This window comes from Crocodylus porosus, unplaced genomic scaffold (assembly GCF_001723895.1).
Source record: "Crocodylus porosus isolate Cpor-Errol unplaced genomic scaffold, CroPor_comp1, whole genome shotgun sequence".
In the NCBI taxonomy this organism is placed as follows: domain Eukaryota; kingdom Metazoa; phylum Chordata; order Crocodylia; family Crocodylidae; genus Crocodylus; species Crocodylus porosus.
In genome coordinates this window covers 5402547-5417748 of record NW_017728947.1, presented here as the reverse complement: position 1 = coordinate 5417748, position 15202 = coordinate 5402547, and the positions used below count along the sequence as shown (strand labels likewise).

The 15202-nt window shown below is 45.7% G+C and overlaps 1 protein-coding gene across 2 annotated transcripts in view; it reads right to left on the bottom strand.

Annotated features, from left to right (window-relative positions):
* The window catches only part of CD81 (CD81 molecule), a 98259-nt gene that overhangs the window by 59720 nt on the left and 23337 nt on the right, over nt 1–15202 (bottom strand). For both annotated transcript variants that reach the window (XM_019551524.1, XM_019551523.1), the window contains exon 2: nt 2904–3018. In XM_019551524.1, coding sequence (XP_019407069.1) covers nt 2904–3018 — 115 coding nt within the window. The remainder of the gene's footprint in view (nt 1–2903; nt 3019–15202) is intronic.

Genomic DNA, 15202 nt, shown 5'->3' with positions numbered 1-15202 from the left:
GCTGCAACAAGATCAGTTGGGGGTGGGGGGCGTGCAGAGGCAGCAGGGGAGCAGGAGGGCAGCTGCAGCTCCTGCTGCAGCCCCAACCCTGGGTTGAGGCCAGAGCTGGAGCTATAGCAGCTGCCCACCCTCTGCTACCTCATGCTCGATTGTAAAGAGAGGGGCTTCCCCCCCTCCCATTAAAATGGGGTTGGGGGTTTTCGTTTTCTAGTTGAGCAAATACAGTAAATAAGAGGAGTATCTCTTAGATGTTTCATCAAATGCCTGCACACTCCACCAGAGCATAACAGGTCCTGATCTTCCCACAATGGTTCCATGGGGATGGGTGGGGAGAGGGGCGGGGAGACAGTCAATGCATGCTCTCCTATCCTCAAGGACCTCTGGTGACAGTGACACATGCAAGAATTAATTCTCGCCAACCCCCTTTCTGGAGGGCACTACCACGGTATGCCTTTGCAGTTCTTTTAAGGGTCTGGGTGCTTAAGCACTGAATTTGAAGTGCTCCAGATTGGAGCAGGATCTGGAGCACGTCACGCACGTCTGCCCATGCCCTGACTAGATGGGCTAATTTGGCGAGGCAGGAGAATTTAAGAATGGCACCTTCCTCTGAAGTAAGTATTGATTACCACTAGAAACAAGATTCCAGACTACACAGCTTACTGGTCTAGCGTTGTACATCAAGTTTTACATTTATATATTTTCCCAACTTGCAGTAGGTAATAAATGATTCAGATATATTCAGGCTATTGTTGTATACACTTACAATAAACACAGCTCAGCAGTCTCGCAAACTGGAGGCCAGATTGCCAAGGGAGCTCAGACTCAATCCAAATACCAAGTTTTCAAGAGTTCAGCACCCAACATGGCCCATAGACAGCATAAACCTTACGAGCATAAAACAGATCCAGCAACACGGATGAACCTGAGCTGGAACAGCTATTACTGAAGCAGCCCATCTGAACGGCCATGGTTCAACTGTCTAGGTACCCAGCTGGCTGTGCTACAGTGGCCAATTTTGGTATTTATGGGACAGGGATGGGTATGGTGTGACAATGTTTCAGAAGTTTCACCAATGCTCCACTAGAGTTGTTCCTTTTTTTTTTTTTTCCTTAAAATTAATGGAAACCTTGGTAGTCTGCCAAAGTGCATCTTGAGAGGCAGCAGGGAGACACAAGGTTCTTACATTTTTTCCCATCCCATGGTTAGGCATAATCCCCAATACCAGCACTAATACCACAGATTCAATATTGGTCAGTGGCCTACCATTTCCTATAAAATGTCCTAAGTAGGCTATGGGGCATTTAAAAAAAGGAAGGTCAGAGATGAAATGCTATCCGCTGCTGGCAGCCTTAAAACAAGAGGGGGTCGGTCTCCATACTGCTAAGCCCCATGGCTCCACACACATGCACGAGTTCATGAGAATGACATCACACTTCCCTTCATGTTTGAAAGGAGGCTGCCATATACCCTTTTCTACTGGGTACAGATATTTTGCATGTGGATGAAGACCTCTTTTGCACACCGAGTTACTTCAGGGAAGATGGGGACGTAGTTATCGTTCTGAATCTCCCCTTACACCAGTATGTTGGGGAGAATCCCCTGTAAAGTCACAGTTCAACTGGAGTAAACTTGAGGAGAATCCACGCACGTTTTGTTTGGATAGTAACAGAGAAAAGTCTTTTTAATATTTTTGCTACACACGCCTCTCTCTCATCCATGACAGACTCTCTTGCCCCTCTCTGCAGGAATACTCTGTCCCCAGCCAGACCCTCACAGTCAGTATCCCTCCCCTTTTGCACAGCATCCTCAGCCTTCTCCCTACCAGACACTGGTTTTAGACAAACAGTGAAGGAAGAGGAGGCCAGACCTCACAGGAGATGGAGACATTGCAAGCAGACATTTTGTTCATGCTACTTCTAAGTATTCGGCTGCTGGTCATATGCAGATGAACACAGCCAGATAAGGGTATCCTTACTTTCCCAGCAAGTCAGCATACTGACAGATGAATTAAATCATATTAAAACTTAAGAATCGCCCCCCTTTCTCCTCTTCCTCCCCCCTACACACACACCTGGAGAACATGAGTCATACTGCTCTTTTCAATTTATTTTCCACTGCTAACCAAACAGCTACTCAGTATCTTTTTTAGAAGAGACAAAAATCCCCAAACTAACTATAAGCAACAACCCTTCCTCTCAGGCCCTAACCCATCATGCAACCCCCTGCTGAAGCTAAAATGTTTTAAAAGGGATGTTGTTATTCAGAATGGCATAGGAGAAATTAAAAATAATCCAGCTGTTGCATACATGGATAAAAGAAGAAAAAAAGCAGGGAGGAGGAAGGAGGGAAAACAATTTCGGGTGCTTTTTATTTTGGCAGGAGGGACTCGGGCAAAACACAGGTTACGTTTAATCAAATAGGATTTACATGTGCATGGCATACTTTAAACTGCATGTTATTTCTGTATATTCAGAGACACTAGGGCCGGAAGGGACCTTGGAAGATCTTCAAGTCCAGCCCCCTGCCCCAGGGGCAGGAAGTCAGCTGGGGTCATAGGATCCTGGCAAGATAAACATCTAAATGTCTCTTGAAGGCATTCAAAGTAGGTGCTTGAACCACCTCCAGCGGCAGCCTATTCCACACCTTGGGGGCTCGGACAGTACAAAAGTTCTTCCTTTATGTCCAGCCTGAAACGGTCTTGCAGGAGTTTGTCACCATTCGACCTCGTCATCCCTTGGGGCGCTCTGGTGAACAAATGTTCCCTATATTGCCAAGTACACTCCATGTAGCTTTGCAGTATTCTTTTTGTTTGCATTTTTGGGATGTCCCAAGTCACTGAAACCATGCACTTTGTACAAGTGGAAAGAAACACCAGCCCCATGACCTCCATGGGTTCTACTTACCCACATAGAATGTGTTGGGGGCTTGCTTGTCGCCCAGCTGCAGGTACAGAATATTTGTCGTCTGCGTATCATGACGAAGCCACAGGGCCACGCCGAGAATGATACCACCAGCCAGCTAGATAGAAACAGGGAGAGAAGGGTACAAATTAACAAGCACTTCTTCTGCTGAATACACTCAATACACAGGCTCAATACATGCGAGTGCACCTAGGGTTTTACCCAGTGTGCTAGCATAGCTTACAAGGACATCTCTCTCCATAAATTGATGATACTAGCTCCTCTGCACAGGACAGAGGATTACACTTACCTCAAATGGCCCCGTCTGTTTACTAGCATGAATTCCACCCTATGTGGAAAGGTTCCAGATCTCCCACTGAAGTGCAGGAGCATTACACATTTGTTCAGCCCTGAACAAGGTCTTTTCTTTCCAATGTGCACTGGCATCAGGATATCTAGGCTGACCGAACTTAAAAGAGTGCAGCGCCATTCTTTCAGCTTTGGGAACAGAACTGTTCTAGCCACAGGAAAGGTCCATAATGCCTATCCTGGTTTGAACAGCTGCATGACAGCAAGAGTTTCCTTTGCAAGTTTTCAAGAGCAATTATGGAAACAATGGGCTATATCCCACTGTCTATTGTGCTGGAGGTTGGAGGGAAGTGGTCCTCTCCGGTCTGAGATGGACAGGATTTCAGTCCAAAGATCCTCTGAACATTAGGCCAGGGAATGGTTAATATGCTTGCTGCCTCTCCACTTCCACAGGGGCCACACACTGTCATACTGGAAGGTGAGGCAAGGCTGACCTTTATAACCCATGGCTGGTATTTTGTGCCTGGTTCCTTTTTGGAACAGCAGTCAAGTGTGTCAAGTGTGCTATGCAGTTCCTCCCCTTGACTGACCTCAGCCATTCTCCAATTGATGGCAGGGTTCAGGAATCCATTGCACCTCAGCTCCACTTGTTCAACCTTGTGTTCGCCCATTTCTACTGCAGTATTTATCCCCATTGCTCCACTTGCATTTGTCAGGTGCACTGGCCATTCTGTATAATACACCTCTTTAACACTCCACCTCTAACTTGCATGCAGACCTTTGTCTAGTCCAGTGGTTCTCAAAACTTTTTCAAGTTGATGCACCCTGTCATTCGATTCAGGGCACTCCTCAACGTGCCAGATCTTGGCCTTCAATTGTTTTTTGCCTAGAGAAATGTGAGAGACCAATTCTTTTGCTGCAAAGAACTCAGACAGTTCATTACAGATCAGAATGTTTTAATACTATGAATCCCCATTTGAAATCTCTGAGTTGCACACCTAACAGTGCTAATGTTGCATGGCACCCCATGGCACTTTTCAAATCTCAGTGCTAATGTTGCTGTGGCACCCTGGTTGAGAATCACTGGTCTTAGTCTCTTTCAAATGTTTTGCAAAAAGACAGAACTAAGACCTAGTTTCCTCAGCTTCTCAATAATTTATATCTTCTGTTCCTGCATCATGCCTTTTCCTTTTAAGGAATATCCTTCAGCTAAATCAAACTGACCAGACCAACTCTGCGCAGACTGTTGTAGGTGTTAAAAAAATTATGATCTTTTATTTATGTTCTATAGTGCTGCCTTTCAGCCGGAGGATTCCCACAGGGTTTTACAACCCCTGTATATGGACATAATTTTCCTATTGGTGGAAAGCAGATGTTTCTGGGATGAAAGAGCCACACTCCACATTAGCAGCATTTCAAAATGATTTTTAGAAAGGGACACCAACATTAGCAACTGAAGCTTTCAGGGCAAGGCAGAATTTAAGATTAGCCCCTTTGGAACTGGAAGCCGTAAGTTAGGAGTAGGCCTCCTCCTAACTTACATAAGGATAAAACAAAACAGTTTCTTTGGTTTTGTATTAGATGCACCACATTACACATCCCAAGATTATAAATTCTCAGGTCTAATGCTTCTAGTGAACTTATCTTATATTGATTCACTGTAGTATCACACTTCATCTTTGTACCCGTTAACAAAAGCAAGTAATTCACTTTACTTTTGTACGCTCCCATCTAAGCACTTAAATGTATATTTTCAGAAGTGAACAAAATGACTTTGGGATGCTGAATGACCTCCTGCTCCAAACATGGGAACATGATGGCTAAGCTGCTTTGGAGACATCTCCCCATTCTCTGAACTGTTGCTTCCCACACCAAATCAAGCAAAAATAGGTGAACAAAGTATGCTTGGGGGTATCCTTGCTTTGACATGGTATAGATATACCCTTAGACTCTTAAGTAAATGATACTGAAGTGCTTTGAAAATGTTGCCACCAGGCTTTTCGCATACACTGATCTGACTGTAGCTTGGCTATTAGCAGCATCTCTTTTCTTCTCAGTGATCTTGAGATGCCCAGTCTCCAGCAGGGAGATTAAGATACCTTCATTTTCCAGCTTCCTGCTCCCTTGCCTTGTGAAACATCATTGGTTAAACCCACAGTCTTTTCCATCACCTGTGACTCCCTGACCTCCTCCCCCACCATGCATTTGAAATTACTTTGGAGAGTCTCCCAGCCCATTTCAAAAAAATCAGACGAGGGAGCAACTTATTTTCTCCTCAGAGATGGCAGTTCTTTAGATACCCGCCTAAAGAACATGGTATTCATTATGTGAGCTGTCGGCCTAAGTCACTGAAACAAACCAGTCATATAGAAACCATAGCTGGAAATGCGACATAGAAATATTGGGTTGCATATATACTTAGTTGACAGGAACTCAGACTTCTCTTGTTCCAAAACTCTTCCAACAGAGCTCATACTTGCATTGAAATAGGCCCTGGCACCAACATTTCTTGAGAATTTCAGAGAAATTAATAATAATTCTTCTGAATAATTTTACACAGTGAAATAAAGTCTTTGTCTCCAGACCTGCCATGAAATCGGGTACAGCTGCACTCTCTCTTATTTGAGAGCAGGTCTTCAGAAAACACACAGAAATAAGGGCATCAGAGTTTAAAAAGATGCGTGAGAGCTCACTTGCTGCAACCTTCTTACAGGGACTGTTACTTTTAAATTATATAGGCACTTTTATGAAAAATTTACCTTAAGTGCCACTGTCTGAAAAAATGGTACTTACGTATCTTGGAGCTTTTGAAAATTTAAAGAGCAGAGTCTATCAAAACCTTGTTTGTTTGGGTTTTTTACTTTCACAAGTAAAATTATCATTTTAAAAAACAAAGCGGGGAATAGACTGCAGTATTGCTAAAACCACCTAATCTCACTAGTTCTAGGGAAGAACTAAATGAAAAAAATGAAATCTAAGTCAGCAGTCACCATGGTAGGACAGGACAAAAGCCAACACCAAACTCTATGAGAAGATGATCTATGGGGAGGATTAAGCCTTTTTACATGGAAAAACCTGTATTTGCATCTCTCAGCTTGTGTGGTTCATTATACCATACTACTTTATTCAGGATATCAAAATATCTATATCAAGACCAAGAATGTCAGAGTCATAAAGCTGGAAGGGATCTCCACCCAGTCCAACCCCTTGCCTGAGGCAGAGATCAACTCAAATTCTTCCATGAACAACAGTTTGCATTCATAGCTTGAAGGGTTGCTCCAGGTGGGGTTTGCTAGTGACTTAGCAGGTATAAAGAAAGAAGTTAGGCCACTTATTCTGGACAACCAGCTTGAGGATTACTACTTTTGAATCCCTTGGCTACGGTTTGTCTATGGCTATGACACAATCACAGCACGCATACCAGGAGCCCAAGGGCAAGGATAAAGGTGTTCTAACCATTAAATCTTTATAAGCTTTGGGAAGCATCATGTCTCTGTGCCTACAATACGCACTCACTTCCATCAAAACCTTAGTTTAAAGTTTCTATTCAATTTCTGCGAGTGAAGTACATCTTTCTTGGAACCAATCTCTGAGTGGATTGTTAGATTCCTGGAACTGGACTTGCTACGACTTCTTTAACACCAATGCAAACAGATGCTGTGTTAAAAATGAACAGGCACAAGGCTGCATTAGAACAGCGCAAAGTGACAACAAATTCCACCAAACAGGCAAACAAGGTTCTTTGGGTAAATGTGCTATTTTTTTTACTAGACCAACTAAATAGTTGGAAAAATTGGTTCTTTGCAAGCTTTCGGGTACACACATCATTCTCCAGGCAGAGGGAGAGACCTTACAGAATAACTGAATGAGAGACTCTTGCTCTGCCTAAAGAAGGGTCTTTGTGCCTGAAAGCTTGCAAAGAACAATTTTTCCAACTATTTAGTTGATCTAATAAAAGATATCACATCTACCCAAAGAACCTTGTCTGCCTATATCCTTAGAGCAATACAGCTACAACCAACACCTCCAAACAGGCAAGTTATACTAGACACAAGCCAGTACTGATTCCAGGATAGCACTCACTATTTTCTAGAAAATAAACATATTCAGTCTCCTCTGGGGAGTTTCATGGGGCTAAGGGGAAATTGCCCGTTGCCAGCTTCTTCTTAGAGAGCTTCAACAGAGGCATCATTGGAATAGTTATAGACTAGAAGTGGAGGACTACAGGAATCACACCTTTTAAACCCTCTACACCCTGCCTTTTGGGAGCGGGGGAGGGAAGGCAGAAGAGAAGGGAGTTCATTTTGAGAGTAATTTATTGAAGTTGAAGTTTTCCTAGAAGAATGTCTCTGCATCTCTCACACATGCACATACCCTTGCTTTGAAAGAAAAAAACCTCTAGGGGCACACTGATATATCAGATGGCTATCAGATCAGCTTCAGTAAAAGGAGAAATGACTATTGGCTTTTTTTTGGTCATTGTAGCCGATAATTATGGCCGTGTGCCCAGAGCACCCTGGCGAGTGTAGTCTGGCCCCATGCCCTGCTGCTGGCCTGAGTCCACAGCAGACTATAGGTCCTTGCAAGTAATGGGAAGGGGCACTAGGAAGCAGTCACAGGCTGCCACCCTCAGCAAAGGGACCTGCTGCTGCCGCCACTGCCATGGGAATACTGTGGGTGCAGCAGAGGCCTGTTGCAGAGATGTTGGGCTGAGTGTAGGCAAGGTGAGGTGCTGTGCGAGGAACATTCTGCTCCACCAGGCACCAAGTGCCTTTGCAAAAGTGACTTCTCCCCAGCAGCCATGGGAGCTCGGCTGTGCGGGACCTGCCGGCACTGAAGCAGCAGCATGCCTTGGCACTCCAAACGTGCCCAGTACAAAGGTCTGCATCACTTGTCCAGAATGGCAGCATGAGCTTCACAGTAAGCAGGGCCGCAGGTAAGAGCTGTGGGTGAGGGGGCGATGTGCATGGGAATAAGGCAGTCACCACTGGAGCAAGCAGGAGAGGGTGTGCGTACGTGCACATACATATGTACACACATGTGGGTACATGCTATAAAAATCAAACCTTGTTTGTTTATGTCAGTAGTTTAAAATGCCTTTTGCTATTACTAAATATTGGTCATCGGATCAGCATTGGCCGATATGGTTGGTTATCGGCATCAGCCAAGAAAATCTTTAAATCGGTGCACCCCTAAGAAACTGGAATCTAATTTAAAATGCTCCCGAAGAAAGAAAAATTATATCCTCTTAAAAGTGGAGAGTTTCAAATGCACTTCTAGAACTACTGGTATCAGTTTCTACAGGCCCCAGTCTTTGCATCAATTCATGTTAATGGATCTGTAGAAGGCAAGGTAGCGTTGCACCTTACAGACTAACTGAATGAGAGATGTATAAGCTTTCATGAGCAACAGGTCACTTTATCAGGAAACAGATTCTTCAGAATCACCTCCAAAACTGTAGTTTTGTGACTAGAGGCTCTGCTTCTAGTACCTGGGATCATTCAAGAAATGCACTGAAAAGGAAAAGGATTTTTTTTTGCTCTTTGTTGGCCCCAGCCTGCTCCTTTTGAGGTCAGCAGGAGTTTTATCATTTACTTCAAAGGGGAGGAGATAGGCCATCTCTGAGAACCTGTGAAAAATCTTGGCAATAATGTTTATAATAAAAATACCTATGTTACAACCACCAGTTTTTAGACTCCTATACAGAAGAGGACGCTTGACACAGTGGTACTCTGGGAAAGGTTTGCACCTCCTCCTTCTGCTCGTAAGTGCAACATTCCCAGCCGCTCCTTCCTGGCTCTGAAATTCTTCCCAACCCCATGCGCCTTTCCCTCCTACCATTTCCCCACCCCCAGCTCCTTCAGAAACCAAAGACAGTACAATTTTCCATTTGTTTACTTCAAACTTTTTTGGTGACTGTCAGGAGACTGTCTTGCTGTTTTTAGAAACAAGAAAGTTGCAGATGCATGCAAGAAAACAAGATCTACTTCAGTTACAAGCAAGCCAGGCATGTATCAAGGTAAACAGGCTCCTGTAACATGCATGATAATGTACACAGAGCACCATATTTATTATTGCATACACCACTACCATGCAAATTAATGACTGCATGCATAGTTGTCCAATTTGCAAACGTAATTAGGATAAGCATGAATGCAAACGTAGATATGCAAGTGTACACATTTTGAAAATATGGCACAAATATCTACAGATGTTTTGCCCAAGTCAATTTCTAGTACCACCTCCAGCAGTCAGTATGAATTCCATCTTTCAGTTCTTTACCCAGTTCTTTACCCTTAACTTCTTCTTATAGCTCAAAGTGCTCCTAATATTTGCTATGGAAAAAAAAGTAATAAAAAGCTCACTCTGCCTCCTCCCTGCCTTTTCCAATTCAACTCCAAAATAAAGTTGTTGGATTTTTAAAGGAAAAAAAACAAAAAGAAGGTTACAAGAATCCAGTCTGGAGTTTCTCATTTGATGTCTAGAATGGCAATAAAGCCCATATTGACTTATTCACTTGGAATAAAGAAAAGACAACAAAATTAATCAATGCCACCTCTGCAGCAGAAGTTTCTCTGCAGCCTCTGGGAGGAAGAGAACCCAAAGGGCATTTCTCTCATCGCTGTGACTGGACTGTTAGATTTCTGCTTCTGGTGAGCACAGTACCTGCCTTCACCTTGTTTCAACACTTTCATGAAAAAGCAAGTGAAATGCCGTGCGAGGCGTGTCCAGTTACTAATGACCATTTGCAGTTTTGAAAGAGAAACATAGAACCATAGAAGTAGGGTCGGAAGGAAACTTCTGGATCTTCAAGTCTGACCCCCTGCCTGGGCAGGAGAAAAACTGGGCTCAAATGACCCTAGCCAGGTAGGCATCAAGCCTCCTCTTAAAGACCCCCAGGGTAGGAGCCAGCACCACTTCCTTTGGACCTTGGTTCCAGCTCCTACCTGTGAAGTAGTTCTTACGGATGTCTAATCTAAACCTACTCTCCAACAACTTGTGGCCGTTATTCCTTGTTATGCCAGGGGGCGCTAGGGGAAACAAGGTCCCCCCTAGTGAGTTTACAGACAGTCACCAGGTCCCCCCTCAGCCTTCTCTTGTGAAGGCTGAACAGGTTCAGGTCCCGCAGTCCCTCATTGTATAGGGTCTGCCCTGTTGTCCCCGGATCATGCGAGTGGCCCTCCTCTGGACCCTCTCCATGTTGTCCACACCCCTCCTGAAGTGAGGTGCACAGAACTGGACCCAGAACTGGAGCTGTGGCCTGACCAGTGTCACGTAGAAGGGGAGGATCACCTCCTTGGCCCTACTTGAGATGCACTTGGGGATGCACGACAAGGTCCGGTTAGCCCTGCCAACCATGACCTCACATTGTCAGCCCACGTTCATCTTGGAGTCATTACTGACTCCAAGATCCCTTTCTGCCTCCGTGCTCTCAAGAAGGCAGTTTCCCATCTTATAAGTGTGCTGCTGGTTACTACTGCACAAGTGCAGCACCCTGCACTTGTCAGTATTAAAACGCATCCTGTTTTTGTTAGCCCACCCCTGTAACCTATGCAGGTCTTGCTGCAGTCTTCCCTTCCTACTAGCGTGCTCTCCTCACCCCAAATTTTGGTATCATTAGCAAATTTAAGAAGGTTGCTTTTCACCCTGTCGTCCAAATCACTGAAAAAGAAATTGAACAGCGCAGGCCCAAGGACCGAGCCCTGGGGGACCCCGCTGCCCACTTCCCCCCAGGTCGAATATGACCCATCCACCACCACCCTCTGAGTACGACCCTTCAGCCAATCTGAGGGGGTCAGGGAGGTATTTAAAGTGGTTGGGTGAAGGGGAGAGTATCAGAGATACAGGGTGTGTACAGACGTGCTCCATGCACATTTTACTGCACTGTAATTTAGAGCACTTTTTATAGCACTAGAAGTTACACCGCTCTTGTTTGGTGAGGGAGCCTCTGAGCCTCCCTGCACTTTCCAGGTTAGGAGGCGCTTTGCAGCCTCCTGGGGCTGCAGGAGGCTGCAGACAGCAGCAGACCAGCAGAGAAGGCAGAACTGGGAGGAGAGGCTGTCACACAGCCTCTCATCAGACCCCTGCCACCACCAACCCCCCCCCCCCCCCGAGACAATACTGCTTCTGCCACAGGCCTGGCAGCAGCTCTGTCCCAAGCTGACAGCTCAGCTCAATGCATCTGGTCCCCAGCCAAACAAGACTGGGGGTGTCAGTGTGTCCCTTTCACTCCCCCACCCACTCCCTTTGCTGGGAAGAGGCACCGTGTCTGCCCCAGGGCTGGCCAGCAGTTCTTAAACCCCATGGGACACTGGCAGAATCACCAGAAATTTAACCGGTGTACAGAAGTTATTTAAAGTGCTGTAGGTTGCTGAAGTGCTGTAAAATACAGCACTTCAAATTTAATACTTCATTTAACAAGGGTTCATTTAAAGCACTGTACCCATTTTTTAAAGTGCTGTAAAGCCTGCAATTCTGTTAAATCACAGCAACAAAGTGTTTTAAAAATCGTGAAAAAGAAGTGACTGTGGCACACACCCAGAGACTCCAACTTCCCAAAGAAAAGAAAATGTTTAGTCAACTATATACTGTCATTTGCTTGAACAAGATACATCCTTCCACTATCAAAAGACATGGAACAAGGTGAGGAATTTGGACGCTTGGGTTCTAAAAGGGAAGGAAGAGAGGCAGAAAAAAAAAATATTCCTTTGGATTGCTATAGTAACCCTGGCTTCCACTAGAATAACTTTCAAAAGAACAGTCCAGGGGTGGCTCATAAAAAGACTAAAAGGAGAACTAGACATTTCCACAGTGACGCCAATTTCTCTTATTTGCTTTTTCCTTTACAGGGTGGAATTTTGGCTTTGAGAACACACAGAAAACTACTGCCTTGTTTCTGCTTTCTCGCCGCTCTCTCCCTTGCACTCAGTCCTTCGACATTTGGATTTAAAGACACCAGTATTCCAGACAATCCTCCCTGACCTTGATGGCACCTTCAAATATTATTTATGTAGTCAGAGATGACCTAGGAGGAACAAGGTAGAAGAGACAAAGGTATAAATCTAATCAACGTTGAAATAGCCTGGCATTGAGCCAACAGCATTAAGATCTTGCAAGCTATTCTCACAAGTTTTGTCTATTTTGGGACACATCAGATGTAGATGAGTCCCTTCCAGTTACTTATACATCCAAATGGATTTACTGCCAAGGTGGATTTAGGGATGAAAGAGGAACCATCTCAACATGTAAGAGGCCCGAGAAAGGTTGTATTCAGAACCACACCCACATTTAGGGTGACATTTCCTCTCTCAGTTACTGCTCAATTCTCTCCGTTTCGCTTTGTACCCCTTGCCTCCAGAAAGACTACAGAGAATGTACACATACAAACTTTGGTCCAATGCTGCCCAGGTTGAAATGTAGCCACTTGTTCCAAAAGGGAAAGAAAGAAGATGTGGGGGAAGGAACAAAACAAAAAACCACACACTTACTGGAATGTCATAGTAACCCTGTGTTCCACAGGAATAAGTGCAAGCCTCTTACTTATATTACAAAACCACCTAAAAATACCAAGTTACATCAGGGGCTTGTTGTTGCAGACTGCACAGACACGCAGCACAACTCTTGGAGCCCCAAATAAACCACTAGATCACTTTGCTGTGAACAAGAGAGGGCTGGACAGTTCAATGTGACGAGTATAGGAAACATGATTCCACTGACATGCTGCAGGGTATTAACTATGTTGTTCAGTGAAGGTTGTAAAAAAACAAAAACAAAAACCACTCAGCATTTCCTGTCTCTAAGTCTTAAAAGGTGGGAGGTCATGAGATCAAGATGGGTTCAGGAAGTGTATCTGTATGTGTAGGGAGAGAAGGAATAGGGGAAGAGGGAGTTGCATTCCACGCCCTCTCAAAGTAGCAGCACATTAGTCTACTCTATTTCCTGTGCTGAAAATACCCTATTGGGACTAATCTAGTTTTACAATACAAACACCAAACTATCCCAGGTATGGGCCAGATTCTTTTCTTGCTCCTTCCATCCTGTCATACATTGCTGTAAAATCCATCTGATGGTCACAGGACTCTACCCAAAAATACTCACTCGGATGAGTCACCTTCTACCCCCACAGCCTTCATTATCCAAAACTGTTCCTGAACTGAGATCCACAGACTTCTGGGGCCTGGCAGAGCACTTGGTGGTTTGCAGAGACCTGGCGCTCTCCTTATTTCCAGCTGCTGCATTACATTTAGAGACAGCTAACACATGCACATTAAAATGCTTTCCTCATAGTGCTTTTCAATACAAACAGTTGCTGGAGCTGCCACACACCAACGATCTGCAAGTCTCACAAAAACAGCACTAAGTGTACCTCAACGTGCCAGACAGCCTACTTGATTTTAGCTTAATAGGACAGTTATTTTATGTTCCAAGCCAATTTCTAAAAGCATATTTAAAAAGAGTTTAATATCTCTGTAATGATACCTATTACAGCTAGACCTCAATGTGTTTTTAATAATTAATTGGAATGTAACATATTATAGCACTTACAAAAGCTAAACTGAATCCTTAAATCTGAGATACTTAAAAAGGAGACCAAAGTTGCTACAGGTCATTCCAGGCAACAGAGACTGCATGAATAGGTCATTCCCCCCCTCACTTCCAACACCGTTTTAGTGGCCACTACTTTGCCAACCTAACTGGCTTCAAGAGCCCCATCCCTTTCCAGATGGCAGAGAAGAGGAGTCTGATGTGAATTAGTTGAATGGCACTACATGGCATCCGATGAAGTAAGGTGCTGTTCATGAAAACTTATGCAACTCCAATTTAGTCAGTCAATGACAGGGGCGGGTAAAATACGGCCTGTGGGCCAAATCTGGCCTGCCAGACCATTCTAATTGGCCCATGAGGCCCCTAAAAATGTTGGAAAATTATCATCTGCCCCTGGCTGCCTGTCAAAGATGACAAGAAACTAGCGACAGCAGGACACCGGGGGCAGACAGCAGCAAGATCTAGCAGCCACAGCTGCAAGGCCCGCCCCATCCCCAGCCTCCAACAGGAAGCTTCTGCCTAGCTGGGACCCTGGGGCTGTTCCCCGTCTCCCTCCTCCTGAGACAGAAACTCAGCTAAGAAGTTGGGCGGGGGAGGGGAAGAGGCAGGGGGAGACTGTGGGGAATTGCTGGGCCGGGCTGGCTCCTGCTGAGTCCTGCAATTCAGCAATGCAGCCAGGAACCATGTGGTGCCAGAGCAGCTGGTGGGTTGCGGGGGCGGGGGGACAGTGGTGAGAAGCAGTGGTGGCAACAGCGGTGGGAAGGAAAGCAGGGAAAAGGAGGCAGCAGGCGGGGAGCAAGTGGCAGCAAGCAGATAGGCGGGTATGAGTGCAGCGACAGATGGGCAGGAGAGTGAGGCCCATGCCAGTGCCCCGGGGCCAGGGCCGGCAGAGGCCCACAGCAGGGCAGCAGGAACGTGGGGCCCAGGCCAGCAGGGGCTCTATGGAGTTGGATCGGCTCTCCCTTCTGGCACAGCCCAGCCCAGCCCAGCTCCATACAGCCTGGGCTCTGTGTTCCTACCACTCCGCTCTGGGGCCCCTGCAGGCACTGGGACAGGCCCTGCAATCCTACCCAGCTGCCATTACATTCACGCCACCCACCTGCTTGCTGCTACTTGGCCCCCCACTTGCCGCTGCCATTTCCCCAATTTCCTGCCCGCCATTGCTGCTTCTCCCCACTCTTTGCCTACCCACTGGCTGTTCTGGCACCACTTGTTTTCCGGTTGAATCATTGGACCACAGGACTCTGCAGGAGCTGGCCTCAGCAGCACTGCATGAAGCCAGCCAAGAATCACGGGGGCTGGGCTGGCTCCTGCCGAGTCTTGTGGTCTCAGCTGTGTAGCTGGCACATGGTGCCAGAGTGGTGAACGGGTGGGGAGGGGGCCACAGGGAAGTGGCAGCAGCAGGTGGGAAGGTAGGGAAGCAGCAGGAGAAAGGCAGCAGTGACAGA